The 15,564-nt window shown below is 41.9% G+C and overlaps 1 protein-coding gene across 1 annotated transcript; it reads right to left on the reverse strand.

The window, feature by feature from the left end:
* Positions 1-1,684: 1,684 nt before the first annotated feature.
* On the reverse strand, positions 1,685-15,564 carry abcg4a (ATP-binding cassette, sub-family G (WHITE), member 4a; the record flags this gene model as incomplete). Its single annotated transcript, XM_080041715.1, has 14 exons — positions 1,685-1,910; positions 2,047-2,165; positions 3,240-3,398; positions 3,494-3,594; positions 3,691-3,859; positions 3,962-4,053; positions 5,438-5,581; positions 5,669-5,783; positions 6,120-6,243; positions 8,535-8,680; positions 8,799-8,849; positions 8,951-9,083; positions 9,236-9,353; positions 15,336-15,564. The coding sequence occupies 14 exons, from the start codon at positions 15,562-15,564 to the stop codon at positions 1,685-1,687; spliced, it is 1,926 nt and encodes a 641-aa protein (XP_079897841.1).

Raw genomic sequence — 15,564 nt, forward strand, 5'->3', positions numbered from 1 at the left:
CGTTGCTTCATTCATCTTCTACCTCAACATCTACTTTTTAACCACCGTCCTGGCCACTTGGGACCAAAACGAAGAAGAAGGTAGCTTATTTCCGGTGGAGCAGGTAGCGTATTTCCGGTGGAGCTCCACTCCCCCATGGGTCTGCAAATAGGCACTCTTGACAAAAGTGAGTACACCCCTTAGTGAAAATGTCCAAATTGGGCCCAAAGTGTTAATATTTTGTGAGGCCACTATATTTTTCCAGCACTGCCTTAACCCTCTTGGGCATGGAGTTCACCAGAGCTTCACAGGTTGCCACTGGAATCCTCTTCCAGTCATTCATGACGACATCAAGGAGCTGGTCGATATTAGAGACCTTACGCTCCTCCACCTTCGGTTTGAGGCTGCCCCAAATATGCTCAATAGGGTTTAGGTCTGGAGACATGCTTGGCCAGTCCATTACCTTTACCCTCAGCTTTTTTAGCAAGGCAGTGGTCGTTTGGAGGTTTGTTTGGGGTCATTATCATGTTGCAATATTGCCCTGCGGCCCGGTTTACGAAGGGAGGGGATCATGCGCTGCTTCAGTATGGCACAGTACATGTTGGCATTCAGTGAACTGTAGTTCCCCAGTGCTGGCAGCACTCATTTAGCCCCAGACCATGACACTCCACCCACCATGCTTGACTATAGGCAAGACACACTTTTCTTTGTACTCCTCACCTGGTTGCCGCCCCATACACTTGAGACCATCTGAACCAAATAAGTTTATCTTGGTCTCATCAGACCACAGAACATGGTTGCAGTAATCCATGTCCGTAGTCTGCTTGTCTTCAGCAAACTGTTTGCGGGTTTTCTTTTGCATCATCTTTAAAAGAGGCTTCCTAATGGGACGACAGCCATGCAGACCAGTATGATGCAGACTGCTGCGTATGGTCTGAGGAGCACTGACAGGTTGACCCCCCACCCCTTCAAGACCTGCAGCAATGCTGGCAGTATTCATAGGTCTATTTTCCAAAGCCAACCTCTGAATATGACCCTGAGCAAGTGCACTCAACCTTTGTAAACTGGGCTGCAGGGCAGTATTGCAACATGATAACGACCCCAAACACACCTCCAAGATGACCACTGCCTTGCTACAGAAGCTGAGGGTTAAGGTGATGGACTGGCCAAGCATGTCTCCAGACCTAAACCCTATTGAGCATCTGTTGGGCATCCTCAAACAGGAGGTGGAGGAGTGCAAGGTCTCTAATATCCACTAGCACCGTGATGTTGTCATGAATGATTGGAAGAAGATTCCAGTGGCAACCTGTGAAGCTCTGGTGAACTCCATGCCCAAGAGGGTTAAGGCAGTGCTGGAAAATGTTGGTGGCCACACAAAATATTGACACTTTGGGTGCAATTTGGACATTTTCACTTAGGGGTGTACTTAGTTTTGTTGCCAGCACTTTAGACATTGATGGCTGTGTGTCAAGTTAATTTGAGGGAACAGTAAATTAACACTGTTATACAAGCTGTACACTGACTACTTTACATTGTATCAAAGTGTCATTTCTTTAGTGTTGTCACATGAAGAGATATAATGAAATATTTGAAGAAATGTGAGGGGTGTACTCACTTTTGTGAGATACTGTATATGTTTGCTTACTATCTCACACTTCGGATTTGGCAAGCGTCCAAACCCATCAGTCGTTGTCTATGGACGTCTTTAACGCTGTGACTTGACTCTATACCGCAGAACCAGGTAAGTAGCCAGTCTGAGGACCAGGAAGAAAACCCCCAGCACAATGAAGTCCACATAGAGCTTGGCATCCTCCACATCCAGCAGCTGCAGGACCTCCTCTGGCTTTTGGAACTTGCAAACCAGGCCGGGACACTCCAACTCCGTCCGGTTCATACCATAGATGGAGAGTATCACCCCCTCGAAGCCGTACCTGAAAGCAGACATTTTTAAAAAGAAACCATGTTCATTTAAAGATCATCTTTTTAGATCAGAGAAATCATAAAAATATATTTTGCACAAAAACTCTTGACTCTTAGAAATTTGAAGTGAATTATAGCTGACAGCACCTGACATAGGAAAGATAAGAACTCCACTTTAGGTATTTGGGAATGGTGTCAAAATTGACGAAGAAGCCAGAGAAGAGGAGCACAGGTATGGCTGTGACTGGTCCCACGAAGGTTGCCGTCTATGGAACAAATGAGCTGTATTTAATAATATTTTTTTTTAAATGGTTCAATTAAATATCATGTTAGCAGACACTTGAAGGTGCAGTGTGTAATAATAATGTATTTTGCCGTCATCTAATGGTGAAAAATCTGGATAATCTATACCCCTCCCATTGGGAGAATTTACAGTGGCCGCCTTCATGGAAAGGAAGCTAGTTACTAAAGATGGCATCATCCACCACTGCCTCAAGTCTTTCCACAATATCAAGTGATAAGGTGAAGGTGTATTCAGTACTTGTTCGTCTTCCAACATGTGCATTTCCTGCGGACAGCAACTATATAAAAAAATTATTAAGGCCATTAAGTTTGTCCGTTCTGTGCTACTGTAGAAAAATGGACATGCAACAAAGTGGCATGACCCGCTCCTACGTAGATATAAAAGGCTTGTTCTAAAGTAATAAAATGAACAACATTTATATTCAAGGGATTATACACTTAATTAAACATACTTATGCAGTATATTATATTCCCGTTCTACTAAGTCTGTTGTGAAAAACTCTAATTCACTTTACACACTGTACCTTAACTTTAGAAGAGAACTCTTCCGATTTAGCGTTGCACTTACATAAGAGTAACTTGAAAAATGGAGTGCCCCTACCGAAACAAAACTAGACAGACACCATCTAAAAAAGATAATTTTGGAGTAATCGGGGGTTGTTTCTCTTCTGTTTTGGTAGTGGCTAAGAAAATAGTGTGTTACTGTCCAACACTGCTCCGCAGCCCCAGACGTTTTTACTTTGAAAACTTCAACAACTTCAAACCCCCCCTGAAAAATCCAGAAGTATAAATGTACCTACTGAAACAAGTATCTTACTTCACTTAACATCCCATTCTCAGTGTTTGTGCACTGGAGGTTTCCTCATCACACTTGTATAAGATGCCTAAAGGACTATGATTGCTTTCCTTGTTGAGATGTCACAAAATCAGCTTGTACCAACACGTCTTAAACTCATATACACAAATATAAAAGAATCCTTGTAGTCTCATCTTAAAGAACATTTTTTGTAGACAAGGGGGACTCTAAGGTTTCCTACCTGCAGAGACGTGGATGCAGCCCCTATAAGCAAACCTAGGGATTGGGCGACCAGGGCTGTGGATGTGGACAAAGCCATGAAAAGCAGGAAGCGACTCGCTTCTGCAGGCTGCTCAGTCATCCAGTACACTATACTACAGTACATGATTGGACAGATGACCTGTAAAAGAAATGTTGTAGTGTTTTTTATTTGAAATATACACTATGGACTATACATGTCCAAACCACTGTGTGCTCAATCATTCAAACATATACCTGGAACGGTATATCAGCCACGGTTTTGGCCAAATAATAGGCCTTCAGGCTGTACCAGTAGTTGAGATGTTCCCTTAAAAACACAGACATCTCCAGAGGAACTGTGGAAAAAACCGCAGCGTAAAAAGACTTCAACCAGGAGAACAACAACACAGCAAATCAATGTTTCCATTCCCTCACTACACTTAGCATCTTACAGGTGAGGATGGTCGGCATCAGGGCAGCAAACATGAGGAACAACATGGAGAAAAAGAGGAAGCCAGTGTTGTTGAAGACCTTGCTGGCATCATTTCCAATTTTGAAATAAAGTAGGCCAATCAGAACTCCAATACACAGATGGGACATCACCCTGAGGTGGGTCAGCACCTTGAAGGCACAGAAAAGAAACATCAACTTAACTCTAATGCCCCGAACTGATACCAAGAATCAAATTAAACCAGAGTATTAGTTCATGGAATATTTTTTTACCGTGTCCCTGCATATCGTAGTGAAGGTTCTTCTGAAGAGGACGCAGAACTGGTTGAATGAACTGGTGGCAAAGCTATGTTTCTCAAGGGTCCCTGGTCCCTGTGGAAGAAGACCGTGAGAAAAAAGCGTTCATACACGACAACCATTAAAAAACAACATAAATCTTACTCTTTCATCCTATGTCCTGCATGTTGCAAATATATCCGGTTTAAACAGGTCTAAAGAGTACAACTATACAAATTGTCTGATTGTTTATTTGATTAGATTTTTTTTTAATCGTAACTTGAGCGTATGATTCCAAATTAATGTTTAAAGGACAGTTAACTTTCTCTTAACAATGGCATGATGTCAGTATAGATGTACATTTTGTACTCAATCTAATCAAACCAAACACAGGAGCATGTGATGAAGAGATATTTTGAGTTGACAATGAGAAGATAATGCAAAAGGTCACTTTAGCTCCAATAATGATCGAGGAAGATTAAAGTTGGGATGCAGTATACCCTGAATATGCAGATGTGAAAATACAAGAATAATAAAAAAAACTCCATCATCTCTTTGTCTATGGTAAAGGTTACTGACAGATGCATACACCGACGAACACAGAAGAAGATAGAAAAGGGGCAACAGAGGAAATCAATAAACTGATCAAATGTTTGAGGAGTAGAAGTGAAAAGCTGCACGGTGCACCGTGCGGGAGTAATGGTGTAACAGTGAGCTGTTGGTGGTTTATATTTGCAGTATTAGCATTTTGTTGGCACTTTTATCAGGAAACGACTTATGAGACTGAGATTGAGGGAGTGAGAGAAAGCCGGAGAGAGGCTGAGGAGACGGATCGATGGAGCGGAGAGGAATGGTTTCGGGGGGAATCACTTATAATTAAATTCAGTTATTGCTGGATTAATGCATTTATTCTAATTAAGGAAATTATTTGAGAAAAGAGGATTTAAGGAAGATTTTCAGTGTTCTCTGGTTTTAGTGCTTGCATTTTGTCACGTTTAGGTGGAGTCAGCAATTCTGGAGAATGCTTGATGTCGAAATAACTTTGTCAAAATCAGTGAATATCTCCTCATAATCTTCTACCCGTCCATACTGTGTGTGCGCTGGAAGAAAAAAATCCAGTGTTTTTACATAGCCTATATTCTGTAAACAGGCTTGTTACTAGCTACGATGCTGGGTGGTAGGATGGCCTAAAGAAAAAGGGGCCGATCAGTAAACATCAGGCCGCTGGTTTGATCCCTGGCACCTGACAGGAGGGTGTTAGTTGTAAAACTATAGTGTTGGATAATATTACATCTAAGGTGCCCACCATCTCTACCATTGTGGATCATGAAGAGATATTCGCAGATTTTGACAAAAAGTGATTTTGACAACGAGCGTTCTCCAGAATAGCTCACTCCCGCTTTAATGTTAGGATGTGACGTCTGTAAATGTAAGACATACGGTTGTGGATCAAGGTGTCGGGGCTTGCGTCACTCACACTGTGTAATTGAGAAGGACAGGAAGAGTCATTTTTGTCTCTGGAGTTCTTCTTGCCTTCCTCGGAGCACAGTCCACCCTGTACCGCCTCAAACAGCTTTGGATTCAGATCCCCATACTCACCCGACGCCACCTCAATGACTGGGGACAGAGAGGACAAGCCAGTAAGTACATACACATTGACACACAAGGACACATTCATTCATTAAAAGGAGTTGGACGACTTACTGAAATCAGCAGGGTTGTGATACGTCGGGCAGTGGAGGCCTAGGTTCTTCAGATAAGGGATGAGGTAAGGGACTGTGCCCTTGTATATGCACTGACCCTGACTGAGGATGTACAGCTGGTGGAGGGACACAGGTACGCAGTAATCAACATAGTTTCCAACACACTGACTCTCTGAATAATATATGAACAACCTACAAAATAACAGGCCTGGGTATCGACTGCTGCGCTGCTTTGTCCGCTGGATGAAATTAATCATGCTAAGGTTACATGCTCCCTTTCCGACATGCCGCCATTCCGACATGCCGCCACTACGACAATCCCCCATTCCGACACCTTTTAGTAGCCTACCGCCATTCCGACCTTTTTTCTTTCTTTCTTTTTTTTGGGAGGGGGGGGGGCGGGCTTAACAGCGTGCTAATGGAGGGTCCAGCTCTATATGGCCTCAAGTTACCTTATCAAACATCTCAAAGAGCTTGGCACTGGGCTGGTGGATGGTGCAGATGATTGTCCGTCCTCCCTGAGCCAGAGACCTCATGAGGGACACAACCTGGTAGCAAGACGAGCTGTCCAGACCACTGGAACGGGACACAAGACCAGACAGAATGAGACAGAGAGACATATGTTCTATTTAAAGGTGCAGTGTGTATAGTTTATTGATATTTTTAAGAACAGACTTGGTAGAAATGGAATATAATATTCAAAAGTATGTTTAGTTCATGTATAATCGCTTTAATTAAAAGGTGGAGGCCATAATTTTGCATTGCCATGAATCTACAGTAGCACAGAATGGACAAACTTAAAGCTGGGGTGGAGAATTTGGGGAGAAAATAGCAGTTAGGATAGAGATTTGAACAGTTGACAGTCCCATAAGAACAGAGAATCGTATTTTTTATTTATTTTTTTTAATCGGAGCCTCGCTCTGATTGGTCAAAGTGTACCGCTCATGTTAATTTTGACCAATCAGAAATCACGTACCCCACCTTTAATGGCCATATGCCTTTTTAAGGTGGGCGTCCTGGGGAAATGCACCGGAAGACAAAGAAGAAGTACCATAGAATAAATAACTAAATACATCTTCTCCTCATCACTTGATATTGTGGAAAGACTTGAGGCAATGGTGCATAATGACATCTTTAGTAACTCGTTTTCTTGTCCTTGAAGGGCCACTGCTTGATATTATTCGAAGGGAGGGGATACCCAGGGAGTGTTGCATGCTAGAACTTTCACCACTAGGTGCCACTAAATATTCAGATATTACACCAGGCGCGGCTGGCCCATAGAGGGCGCTGGGGCGCCGCCCCCCTCCTCCGACCCCAAACAAAATAAAAAATAAAATTATTATTTTTTTATTAATTTGAGGCAACTAAACTATTTAATTTTACTTAAGAATGCACACTGAATTTATATTATGGCACTGTATTTATATTTCATGGCGAAATTCAAGCTCTAAACTGACTAATTTGACTTCTACGGGCGCCAGTTCACGGCGCCCCAAACCCTCGTTCACTCAGAGTGGCCCTATCAATTTCTATTACCATTCAGTTTTAACGGAGGGTTTGGGGCGCTAGGCATTGGCGCCCTGTAACTGGTTACCTGGCAACAAAAACAACAACATTCGGATCTACTACCGGTTGCTCGCGGAGTCGCGTGCAGTGTTGCCAACTTAGTGATTTTGTCGCTATATTAGTGACTTTTCTACCCCCCTGGCGACTTTTTTTTCAAAACAGCGACAAGCGACAAATCTAGCTTTTTTCTGGTGTTATTTGGGACTTTTTCGCCAAGGCAAGTATCACTTTTAACTGTTCTCAACAAGCAGCGGGAGACTCCCCGGCCCCTCCCCGTCACAGAGCACTGATAGGCGGCGGCCCGGTCCTTTTCGCACCAGTCCCTCTCAGCTGCGGTCAGAGCAGGAGACACACACCTCTCTGCTCATGTTCCGTTAGCATCCCTATTAGCAGTTGTAGTAGCAGCTTCCCCCCCCCCCCCCTCCCTCTTCTACAGTCTATGAGTAGTGCAACTCAAAATATTATGCAGTGCTTTTTTAAACTTTGAGCATGTATGATATGATTACTGCTAGACTTACCATTATCACGTTGTTTATGCGATTGTCACGTTCATAACACACTAGAACCTCACCTATTGCCTAAGTTTGCATCATGCTTTTAGTGTGCATATTGTATATTTAGTTCTCTGCAAACCTATGGTGGTGTGACGCACACAAGACATATGGTCACAATTTGTGTTTATGTATTAATTTTATCAGTGATCATAATCACTTGTTTCCCAGCACTTGCTGATGATTTAAATTTCAACTTTTATTATCTCTTATTCAGTCTTTGAAGGCTTGTACTTCTGGGTGTGATACCGATTAACGCCAGAGAGAGAGAGAGAATGTTAACTTGTGTATAATTCTCAATTGTTATTTGCACTTTTAATCTTGCTGAATTCTACAAGGCAAATAAATTAAGTTAAAACCTAGTTCCCCTGCCCCATTTGTCTTTGTAAGGAAATGTTCTATTTTGTCTTTATTATTTTGTCAGAATGCACCAGAATGCTTCATTTGTATGTGAAAAACACAAAAAAATCTTCTGGGGGAGGATCCCCCCAGACCCCCCTACATGGTTTTGGTTTATAAAATGTCAGCCCCACCTAAAAGAAAATTCACCAGCCGCCACTGTATTACACACTGCACCTTTAAAAAGGTACCCTTGCATGCAAAATGCACTTTTTCATGTTTTTTTCAACATCAATATGGGTCCCCGTATTAACGTTATACAAATAAGAATAATATGTGACCTTTAATATTGGATGTAGCCTATGTGTTTTGCCGATTCAAACTAATTATTAAGTAGGCCTAATTTCTTACCTGGTTGGCTCGTCAAAGAACATGACAGGAGGATTGTTGACCAGCTCAAGGGCGATGGCCAGTCTTTTACACTGGCCCCCGGAGAGACAGCTGGTACGTGTCTCAGCACAGTCCAGAAGACCCAGAGCAGTCAGTATCTCCTCCACCTGGGACACAAAGAGAGGATGAATGTGGGCACAGGATAACACACATAACTGACAATCCCCAAGCCATAACATAATTGTGAACATATAAGTGTAATTCAATCAATATATTTAGACTCACAAGTTCCTTTTTCACTTGCAAGCTCTCATTCATTTTTAGATTGGCAGAAACCTGAAAGACAGACATAAGTCGGCACAGTACTATTGAACATTGAGGTTTAATGATTTAATGTGAGTGGTTTTTTGTTGTTGTTTCTTTCAAGATGACCTCACCATCATGGCCTCCCTCGTAGTAAGGTGTGGCAGCAGCATGTCATCCTGCATGATATAGCAGGACATCTTCCTGAAAGTCCTCAAGTCCCTGGGTCGACCGTTTACCAGGATCTGGCCCTTCATGCCCGTCTCCCTGTTTCCCAACAGAAACAAAAACTATTTAAACTATATTGTAGCAATTTTCTAAGCTCTAAATTCAATTTAAACATGTATATTTTTCAAAGACGTAAGAGAATATCAGCTTTTAAAAAATCTTCACAAAGCCCATTCAGTTCCAAATCTCACCTGTATCCCGCGAGGATATTCATCAGAGTGGATTTCCCAGCTCCAGAAGGCCCCATGATGCCAATCAATTCTTTGCTGTTAAATCTTCCCGACAGACACTTGAGGAGCGCTTTGTAGCCTGACCAAGAAAGAAAAGTTTTTATTGAAAGTGCTACTCCTGTGAAAATAAATTGAAGAAAAAAATGAACATGCAAAAGCAACTGATGTGTGCTCTTCAAAAAACAATAAGATCTAACCATTTTGCAGACATGCAATTATTTTACATCTTTAATTCAGTGTTTTTCTTTAATCAGAATTGATCTGCTTGATACATTTTTTTTTTAAAGATATTTTTTTTGGCATTTCTTATGCTTTATTGATAGTGTAGAGACAGAGTTGAAATGGGGCAGAGAGGGGAGTGACATGCAGAGAACGACTGCGGGCTGGAATCGAACCCGGGTCCGCTGCTGGCCGAGGCCCATGGGGGGGACGCCCTACCAACTGAGCTAAGGGTGCCCCCAGCTTGATCAATTATGAATCTTTTGTAACAACTTCATACACTCGCGAAGAACCCGTTTCTGCATTTGGAACCCATGGAGCCATGTTGTCAGTCTAACTGACTCTTTAATTGTTTCACAGAGGGTTATGCTGATTGCAATTCTAATCTCAGTCACAGGCTACAGAATCTGAATAGCCGAGACACTCAGGCAGAGCCAGCAGCGTTGTTGATCATGAGTGGTCAAGCAAATGTGTTGTCACATATATTTAAATAATCTGTAGTAGCAGGCTGAACAGACTACAGCCACAAACTTTAAAAAATACAATAATAATATGATGATAATCCTAAAATTCCACTAAAAATGCTGGAAATGGGAAGTTATTGTCAGGTGCCCTCAGGGGCGACAAAAGAAAAACCACAGCCCTTATTTCCCATCAGTGGTTTTTAAAGTGTCTGTAATCGTTTGTCCTCCTAATAAAGATAGCTCAAGTATTTTGAATAATGCATCTCTTAACCGTTGTGGTGTTTGAGGTATTCAGTGGAAACAGTAAAACGACCAGTTTTAGAACTGACAGAATTTCTGAAAGCTTCGACAATTGGAAAGTTGAAAAGGGCCGTGAGTATCCTGTCATGTTGTCGCCCCTGTCTCCCTCGCTTCACCGATTTCTCCACTGTCTGCAGCAATGCTTCTTCCTGTCTCAAGCTCAAACCCCTTATTCTATGAGTCAAGTAGCCTAATGGCAGTGCCCCCTCATCCCTGTCTGTGTTGTTACAACAGACAGCCTCCACTTTTAGACAGCAGAGCAGCCTGCTGTCAGTGATGCAGCCCTGCTCTGGCATGTGGTGCATACTGATGATGTAACCCGGCGCTGTAGGTCGCGCATAGTAATGGTCTTATCTGTGAGAGGCTGCAAGCATATCCTGATCACCCTCCCAGTCTCATGACAGCCCCAGACTACAAAGCGCACACACCGTCTTAACAGCATCTGACAGTTTTTGCTCTGGGATTCAAGCATCATCTCATAGCTTGCCTCAATTGGAGCCTGAGACACAGATGACAACTCAATTCTCTCTTTCCATAGTATCAGCTGAAGAAAATACAGTAAATACCCTCACACTTAATCAATGTTACTATTAGGTTGTTATCGACATTTTCTATTTTTACTTTCATTATCTTTCAGGAGATATCATTCTTTTTATTACATGCATTTAGTGTTGTTTTTGGCGGCCTGTTTTAAGTTTAGTTTTAGTCCAGTCTTTGTGTCAAACTGTCATTTTAGTTTTTATTAGTCTTAGTCACGTTTAAACTCTTTTTAGTCTAGTCAAGTTTAAGTTGACTAAAAGTCTTGAGCTTTTTAGTCTTCTCTTAGTCAGAATTATCTGGGACTATTTTCGTCTAGTCTTAGTCAACAAAAACTGATGACATTTAAGTCTAGTCTTAGTCAATAACATTTGTATTTTAGTCTTTTTAGTAATGCAATTATATTTAACCCAGTTAATATAGTACAAGTACCTAGTATAGTACAGCCAAAATCAAAATGTTCTTTAAGTCCCCCATTTCACAAGTCAAACAAGGTTATCTTATCTTATTATATTATTTTTACCTTATAGACTCAAGAATACATGCAATTCCAGACACGGAAGACTAGTGTTGTTTTTGGCGGCCTGTTTTAATTTTAGTTTTAGTCTAGTCTTTTTGTCAAACTTTAATTTTAGTTTTTATTAGTCTTAGTCACGTTAAAACTCTTTAAGTCTAGTCAAGTTTCTGTCGACTAAATGTCTTGAGCATTTTTGTCTTCTCTTAGTCAATATTATCTGTGACTATTTTCGTCTAGTCTCGTCACTGTCACGTGAAAAAGGTTAGTTGACGACGATATTTAGTCATACATTTTGTTGACAAAAACAACACTACATGCATTCTTCTTCTCTGTCAAAATCTGTTGCCTACATTACCAATAATGCAACTTGATTGTTTAGTCAAGATTTTGGGTGTTTTAGTTGTGGCTAATGTAGCCTTGCGCATCCAGCCCTCTTGTATATACAGTGTATTTTGTACATTTATTTATTTCAGAATTTTTGTGTCCGTATGCTAATGATAAAGGCAGGCTGCGGGCTACAGACATCTGTTACACTTATTTCTTTCTGATTCCACACATCGCAAGTTTTTTTTCATTTTCAAACTTTGCTGATTCAAGTGACATCACTTTATCAAACTTTACACATATTACTAAGACAAACCCCTCATAAATGGCTACCATCAATCATATGACAAACAGTACATAGTGCAATGCTTTGATAACAGTTTTTTTCTGATGTCTTGTCTGACTGTGAAGTTTACAACACAGCAGGATAAATGCTGCTACGCATCACTGTCAGCTGTGTGTACAGAATTCCTTTTCCAATCTGATTAAACGGTATCATAAATTTTCACAATCAATCCGCAATAAAATTAAGAAACGTTAATGGAGAAGCAGCATGGATTACCTTCCTTCTTGGTCGTACATTTTGTGCGTGGTGATCCATTTTAAAAGGTGCAGTGGGAGAGGAGGCATTCAGATAATTTCCTTAAGTAAAAATACTAATACCACACTGTTAAAATACTCTGTTTATTACATCAATAGAATATTATTATTCATGCATTAATGTAAGTTATTGGTTGAAAATGGTCTTTTTCAAGTAACTTCACATTTCTGAAGCTTGAACACTGAAATGTTTTTGCATTGAGAACAATGGCTTAAATGATTAACAAAACCACTGCCAACTGATTGTCTGTCAATCTATTAATCGATTTTGTAAGGTAAATGCACTTAGTTATATCTCCCACTGAAAAAGGAGTCTGGTAAGAGAAGCATGTAGTGTAAAATGTGATTTGTCTGATCACTCCTCTTCCTCAGAACAAAAAGAGTATCATTGCACAATTGACACAATTGCAGTAAACAACAAAATTCAGAGCTGAAATCACCCAGAGGCATTGTGCTGTGCACATTTCCGTTCTCTCCCTCCGCCCCTCTTCCTGTCCTCCCCCCTTTCATTGCTGGGCTAGTGTTTCACCAGGAGAGCACCTACACAGGAGGAGAACACCCTCCACATGGAAGCAGGTGACACAAGCGTTATCCTAGCAGGGATAAAAGGCTGCCCTCACCGAGGCGAGAATAGCAAATGCAGACAGAGGGAAGCTCTTGCATCACCTAACCTTCCTGAACCCCTTTACATTAACCCATTGATGACTATGGCAATCTAGGATGCATGTCCTTAATGCCTGAGGGTTTTCTGAAAAAATAGTACGAATTGTCAAGTCTACCAAAACCTTAATATCTAAGCCTGTGTAGCACATAGAAACATGAAATAAAATACATTTAAAAGTTAAGGTTCACATGTTTTATTTAAACACGCTCCCTTAGCGCTTACAAACAAACAAATATTTCTAAAAATCGTCAAAATTAGATGAATTAAAAAATTATTAAATATTGTTAATAAATAGATGCAATGTGTTGTGTGATTTTCGTCAGTAGTCTATAGTAGACCTTGATTCTGCGCACCAAACGCCACTAACTGTTCTGTCGCCGACATAGCTGGCGTATTTTTTTTATTATTTTTTTAATTTTTAATTTTTTTGATTGACATGATTTTCGGCAAACCACACAACTTTTGGGTGGTCACGTGGTCTTAAAAAAATCAACAAAACCCACCTCATGTGTATTTGAACCAATGACAGTGCATTCAATGCTGGGAATGCCATGAAAATTAGATAAAGTAATAATGCTGCACGATGCGGCATCAGGCAGGAGAGCCAATGTGGCATCGCGCAGCAGCCGTCATCAATGGGTTAAAAGAAACAACTCTTCATTTACTGCACTAACAGTGTCCTCCGCTTGCTTATCTCATTGGACACTTTAGGAAATGACTCAGAAGTGTCCCTGCCTTTCGATATACCCATGCTTCCATACTATGTAGTATGCAAGAAAAAGATTGAGGATAGGTCCCAATACATGTGTGTCAAATGCAGTATGCCAAAAATACCCAGATGCCGTAATACATCCCATTGCATTTCGCAGTATGCAACCCAGCTTGCTTTAGTATATAGTATTGTAAAGAGAAAAAGTACAGTATGTAACTTGGAACACAGGGAGTGTCTCGGTTATTAAGAAATTACGTCACATGTCCGAGCCTCATGGTTCATGCTGCTCATCATCCTCCTTCCCTTCTCTCCTCCTTCCTTTCTCTCCTCTCTACCTGCTCTTTAAATTCAGCAGACACCACTTTAAATGGTGTGCCTTAGCCATTTTCTAAGAACAACTAATCACTGAGTACAAAAGCACACGGCAGAACAACCGCCTTAAGCTCTTTGTGATTACACCTGTTTCACAGCTTTGATCAGGCAGACAGGGACTGCAGAGAGCTCGGCGCTTAGCTTGTTAAACAAGACACACACACACACACACACACACACACACACACACCACCAAGCCCCTCCAAGAATGAAATATAGCACATGTCAAATAAAGGCAGCACACTGATGATGAAGTTGGGTGTGGCTTGATATTTTATGTGAGGGGCAGAGGTTATTGGAGAGGTTATAAGGGCGTATAGGATGTATGTGACGGGAGGTGAGATTGGAAAGAGAGCAAAGTTGCAGGTTTAGGAGCCATATTCTGTTTAATATTATGTGCGAGCCACTTTATGAAAGGCCCCGCTTCATTACTTAAAGCTGAGACACTTCCTGTTCACTCCTCATCAGCTTGCTTAGCGGAAGCAAGCGCCCTGAAGAGACAAAATAAAGAAAAGCAGAAACCACAGGTTGATTTAGATGAGCCTACACGTGCATGGTGGTGCACCAGTGAACAAACAAAAGCTGGTTTACTGACCACTCCTCAAGGAGTCCCTGGCTGTTCCTCTTTCCAACCGTGATCCCCGCCATGGATACTCTCCATGCATTTAGGCTTCACAAAGGAACAACAAACACTCCTCTGACAGGCTTTCATAATGCACATCAATATTAGACAAGAGACTAAATAACCCAATGCAACCTGCAGTGCGTCATGTAGGGCCTTTCCAATGGGGAGAATGTAAACAAAGGATTCCTCTGAAGTCTGTGTCAACCTCACCCTGCTAAATATTACTGAACATAACAAGAGACTGGGTTTACAGAGGGTGGTTTAGCTGACAAGCTAAGGGTTTTGAGTTTTAAACGCTGTTCATTTGTCTTGAGCCGATCAATCGAGGGCCGGACTCACTGCCACCGCCTACTGTCAGACAACGCAGGGAAAAGAGAGGCAAGCAGTGTGCCAACCTGTGAGTGTAAATTATTCACTATGTCTAAACTCTGCTGAGCGCAGCAATGCTCACAGGAACACAGCTTGGTGTACGACATGGTGGAAGTCTGTGTGTGTGGGTGTGGGTGTGTGTGTGCGGTCTGGGCTGGGCTATACACATGTCAGAACAACAGAGCGAGGTGAGGGAGACAAACTAACCCTGAGGAAACAATATTTTTCTTAAATGTCACCAAGGCTTTGAAATTCTCCGCTGTTATATTTCTGCACTTGGGATATTGATCACCATGGGTGGCGCTGGCTTGCTCATCCATCATGGTTGCTACTATTATGTGAACTGAGTGTGCAGTACCTCTCCTTCTCCACCAGTGGCCCTCGCGGATGGTGTAGGAGAGATCATTGAACTCCAGGTCCACAGCAGAGCGGCGTGGGAGGTGGGAGAAGCGCTGGGCGTCAGTGATGTGGTTCTCCACCTTCTTCAAGTGGGTGAGCAGCGGGGCCTCCGGAGGCGCTCCACCAGGGAGTTTGGTCTCCTCCATGGGGATGCTGACGGAGGTCGGCTCCAGTGTCCTCTCAGCCAT

Source organism: Ammodytes marinus, assembly GCF_949987685.1.
Source record: "Ammodytes marinus genome assembly, chromosome: 14".
NCBI classification, from domain to species: domain Eukaryota; kingdom Metazoa; phylum Chordata; class Actinopteri; order Uranoscopiformes; family Ammodytidae; genus Ammodytes; species Ammodytes marinus.